We start from the raw sequence: 5,078 nt of genomic DNA on the forward strand, positions 1-5,078 counted from the left end.
TGTGTGCCAAATCTTCTGACACTGCCAGAAGTTCGTCGGAGGTAATATTTGATCGCAACGGCCATTAATTGTCAAACTAACGATCAAAGACTACAGATTTTAGCCTAGGATTATAGGAATCTTTTAGGATTTTCAAAATTTGTCTCAGACGACCAAATCGTGGCCAAAATCGCACAGTGTGAGCCGGGCTTTATGTAAACATTCAAGTGTGGACCAAAAGTCACATGTTGTGCATACTTAAAGCTTGTTCTCACTTCATCTAACTTGCTCAGCAGCACTATTCAGTCTTCAAACATTTGCTGTGCCATGACAATAGTTGACCAAAAACACAAAACTACAAAACTGACAAAAATATTAAACTGCTATATTCAGCATTGGTAATAATAAGAAATATTACAGAAACACAGCATATCTGAATGATTTCTGAAGGATCAAGTGACACTGAAGACTGACGTAATAACAAAACAAATTCAGATTTGCCATGATAGCAATACATTACAATTTAAAATACATTAAAATAAAAAAAGTTTTTGCTTGATTGCAGTACTTTCATAATACTATTGTTTTCACTGTATTTTTTTTTTATCATAGGAGACTAACAACATTAAAAAAAAAATCTTACTGACCCCAAACCTTTGAACTGAAGTGTATATAAATACATTTTTATATTTTTAAGTTATATTTTTGGGCACTGACTTTATTTGACAAGAGGAGTTGTGAGACTAGAACAGAAAAGACCTTGAGTCAGAACTCGGGTACCCCGAAGCACTGTTGTGCGATATGTCAAGAGCTCTGCCCACTAGCCTATGGCTATGACTTCTTTTTAAGCTGAACTGCTATTAAATACTTTCAGACGAGATGCAGTGGCTGAAGATGTCAGTCTGCATGTCTACACAGTCCAAGAACTCAAAAATAGCGCAGATGGAATAAATGTTTAAGGAAAAATATAATAAACACTACATATACAGTATCACATGTAAATCATAATACATATGACATTAGTGACTTTCAGGGCTTTACTTATCTGCCACAATAATGTAATGCCATTTAAGTACTATTTGGGGGATTTTCTCAGTCAGCTTTTCTCAGTCCCAGTTTGCATTTACACACATACTTGTGTAGATTATGTTTTGAGCCTTAAGGCGTGGTCACATTTATGCAGATTTTGCTCGTTTTCAAGCTGGTCATGCGGATTCACTGCGTTGACCAACAGAAAGCTGCCAGCTATGAAAGTGACTTCTGTGTGAACGGTGCTTCATGCATCACTACACTATTGACAATGGCTCTTTTTTTGCTTGTGAAATTTCTATCAACATTTCGCCATACCTTTACACGTTTCTTTTCCACTCACCAGTATCAAGTTTGGTTCCTCTGGTGCAGGCGACGATGGCACCCATGCTCGGTTGAGAGGTCATGCCTGCCATCGAGTCCACTGCTACGTCCACTATATCTGCACCTGCTTGTGCACAGGCTAACATTGCAGCAACTCCCGCACCTGCTGTATCATGAGTGTGAACATGGATAGGGACGTCAGGGAAACGGTCCCGCAATGCTCCAATCAGTAAACGGCTAGCTTCTGGCTTCAACAGGCCAGCCATGTCCTAGGAAGAAAAGAGAGCAGAGCTGCTTTGAACCACTCAAGTGCACCCCACAGAAAAGAAAATCACATTATGACGATCACTGTCATTACAGCAGCTCAACAAAGAAAAAGAGAAAAGAAACAGAAATAACAGAGCGAGAATGAGTATTACTGTCAATATCTTCAGTCATTACACCCTTGAGTAACTGCCAAACACAGCTGAAAATAACATGCTAAGAGCCCTGACACAAAAACCCCCCCAGTGGTTACATTAGCAAATCCTTCACCTCTGCCTTTGTGAGTGTGGAACATATGATTGTCAGGCCAATTCTGTGTGAATGTGTTTTTCCTTGTACACATGCTCTACCTTAATAGCCAGTATGTGTGTTCCAGCCTTAACTAGCTCATTGGCCAGCTTCAGATAGTACTCCAGTGAGTATTTCTGTCTCATGGGATCAGACACGTCTCCCGTGTAAGAAATGGCCGCCTCCACCACGCCTCCCGCTGCCCCTGCTGCTTCCATCCCCAAAAGCATGTTGGGAATATAATTCAAGGAGTCAAAAACACGGAAGATATCCATTCCGTTCTCTTTGGCTACCTCGCAGAATCTAGAGAAAGAGAGCGAAGAAAAATGGAAACAAGGTTGTCAGCTCTGCACTACTGCCAACTCCTTCAAAACCGACATTTATGGTTTATAAGAGTAAAGAGAGACATTTGCATGAATGAACATTCAAGTCAAGCCATTGACAATTTTAATGCCTGCCAGAATATTATGTACTTTCCAACAGTTACCATCAAAAGTTGTTTTTATTATGGAAAGTAGAAATTCTAAGAAACTCACTGCCATGATAAGGTGTTGTGGGTGGTTGCAAGAACATTGCCATGTGGTTGCTAAGGTATGCTGAGTAGTTTTTAGCATGGCTGATAAGGAGTTCTGAGTGAACTTTAGCGTATTGCTATGGAGTTGTTAGGGGAATGATACATTTATGTCCAATATACTGCATATATACATGCTATTACACACTATATTTACACTGTTTTATTCAGACATATGAATATGAGCATATTTACCAAAGTAGCACAACCTGGGATATTACTGGTGTATTTGATACATTTGTGAGCAAACCTTGCCTATTATGGAAGCATGAGAAAATCCTAACTACTGTGTGTACATGGCATTAAGTATTAGCTTAATAATTAAACTAATATTAAAAAATAAATGTGAATAGCACTACAACTATGTTTACTGCTGCTATGGTATCAGCTCTAACTCTCTATGGCTCAATACATGCACTGTTTGTGCCTACAAATGTAATCACCTAAATTGTGTGGACGGGTCAACAGCGCCCAAGAGGAAAACAGCTTAATAAACATACTAAACAATATCTTAAACATTTAAATATACAGAAAGGTTTCTGTGAGGGTAGGATTAGGAGTAGAGGATAGAAAATAACATTAGCCAATGGAAATATGTGTGTGATCTCACTTGAAAACTGCATTATCAGGATAGTTTGTGTATCCCACCGCATTGGCTCCACGTAGCAACATCTGAAATGGGACATTGGGAATCAGAGCTCGGAGCTCCTGAAGTCTCTTCCACGGACACTCCCACCGAAAACGCAATGCTACATCAAATGTAGCTCCTAGAGAAAGCAAGAGAGATTGATATAGAGAGATATTAAGGTCATGTCAAAGACCGAAGTGATCCTCTGTAAGCCTAAACACACAGAGCTGGGGAACATCTCAAAAAGCTGTTTAATGAATTTGCACTTCTGTGCATATGTATGTATATTAAGAAATGTCACATGCCTCCCCAGTTCTCCAGGCTGAAGAGATTATTGAAGTTGTGGCTCACGAATGGAGCAATCTTCTTGAGGTCGTGTGTCCTGACGCGAGTGGCCAGCAGGGACTGGTGGGCATCTCTGAAGGTAGTGTCCATCAGTAGAAGACCCTGGTGCTGTCGAATTGCCCGTGCAAAAACCTCAGGACCCTCCCTCAACAGGACCTCACGGAAGCCCATGGGTGGCTCACCTGGAAGAAAAAAAAATGGTTTAACTGTATTAAATGATACCCCCCCCCGCCCATATTTTCAGGGGGCCTTCTAACTACATTCTAATAAGTTAAATCATGCAGTGATTGTGTGCAATCCTAAGGCGTTTTTTTTTTTTTGCAAAGTGAGTGACATTGCCACTTGTCAGCTCACATGTTTAAAACAACAAATTACAATAGTATCACACACCTCTAGGGACTGTATCTACAATTTATCTACTATTAACTACTGACAGTCATTGATGAACAGCTATGTACTGATGTTGCAGTAATCTGACTGCTTCTCATTGTGAGCTTGTCACACATACAGCTTTGAAACAGGTGATCAATTAAAAGAGTGCCACTGACACTTCTCACTGATTCCCTGTCATGCAACGTCTCATTTTGGCAGCCAATCAAAGTAAACTCGAAATAAGAACAGGAGCATCACATGAATGTTTGCTGAGGAGAACAGGAAGACAATTACGTGTTGAATAGTTTAAACCAGACCACATTTCTCTGCTAAAACTAAGCATTGCTTTTTCTGCCTGGAGGTTACGGGTCAGTGCCAAAGCTACAAGAACCCGCAAATCAACAGACAATGGGAAATTTCTACTATTTATAGATCTCAGATATGTCAGTTTGAGAGGCCATTAACCCAGCAGGCAGGTGGTGGTACTGTTAACTTCCATTACAAACTAAGTTGGACATACCTACTCTCTCTATTAATGCAAATGAGGCAAACAAAAAAATAAAAAATGATGGCGGAGACAAATTATAGAAGTGCAGTAAGACATTGATGCATAGATTTGCATATTTCAAGGCATAAATACACCCATATGTGAGTTCAAATGTATGTGCTGCTGTGGGAATTTCCCTGTATGGAACGCTGACGGCCATATGAAAGGAAAGAAGGCCAAAGCCTATTTATCGCTCATTGTGTGTCTGAAACGCATATGCAACACACACAATGCAGAGGAGCATCTCATGAGGCTTGGAATACACCTACCACAGATGTGACCTACTTACACAGACACATGCATTTGTTATCCCGTGAAAGACCTTTTCCATACAAACACCTACATACACAACACATATTTAGTCCAATTGTGTAGGGGGATGATTTTACAAGCTCGGCAAACTACAACCTGTCCCACTGAGAACTCACATCTAAAGCACTGAGAACAGGAAGAAAGTGGGGAAACTTTTTTTTTTTTGGATATGCATACTTAAATGCATAAACTCCATCAAGGGTCCTTTGTGAATTATTTTACACATCACATTCAACAAACAAGAAAAAAGGTATGCCAATGAGAATTGGAGAAAATTGGCTAAATTAATTGCGCACACATATGCATACATATATCTATCTCTTAGGAAACTCTCTCTCTCTCTCTCTCTCTCTCTCTCTCTCTCTCACACACACACACACACACACACACACAGTGGGAGAGTGGGATGTGGCCCACAC

The 5,078-nt window shown here is 40.1% G+C and overlaps 1 protein-coding gene across 1 annotated transcript in view; it reads right to left on the reverse strand.

Moving 5' to 3' along the window:
* Positions 1–5,078, reverse strand: part of LOC107712165 (pyruvate carboxylase, mitochondrial-like) — a 161,665-nt gene that overhangs the window by 31,742 nt on the left and 124,845 nt on the right. The window contains exons 7-10 of the mRNA XM_016517317.1: positions 3,389–3,610; positions 3,066–3,222; positions 1,947–2,187; positions 1,352–1,601 (exon numbers count right to left, since the gene is read on the reverse strand). Coding sequence (XP_016372803.1) covers positions 1,352–1,601; positions 1,947–2,187; positions 3,066–3,222; positions 3,389–3,610 — 870 coding nt within the window. The remainder of the gene's footprint in view (positions 1–1,351; positions 1,602–1,946; positions 2,188–3,065; positions 3,223–3,388; positions 3,611–5,078) is intronic.

The sequence above is a fragment of the Sinocyclocheilus rhinocerous genome, unplaced genomic scaffold, assembly GCF_001515625.1.
Source record: "Sinocyclocheilus rhinocerous isolate Xijiao unplaced genomic scaffold, SAMN03320098_v1.1 scaffold6048, whole genome shotgun sequence".
Taxonomy (NCBI): Eukaryota; Metazoa; Chordata; class Actinopteri; order Cypriniformes; family Cyprinidae; genus Sinocyclocheilus; species Sinocyclocheilus rhinocerous.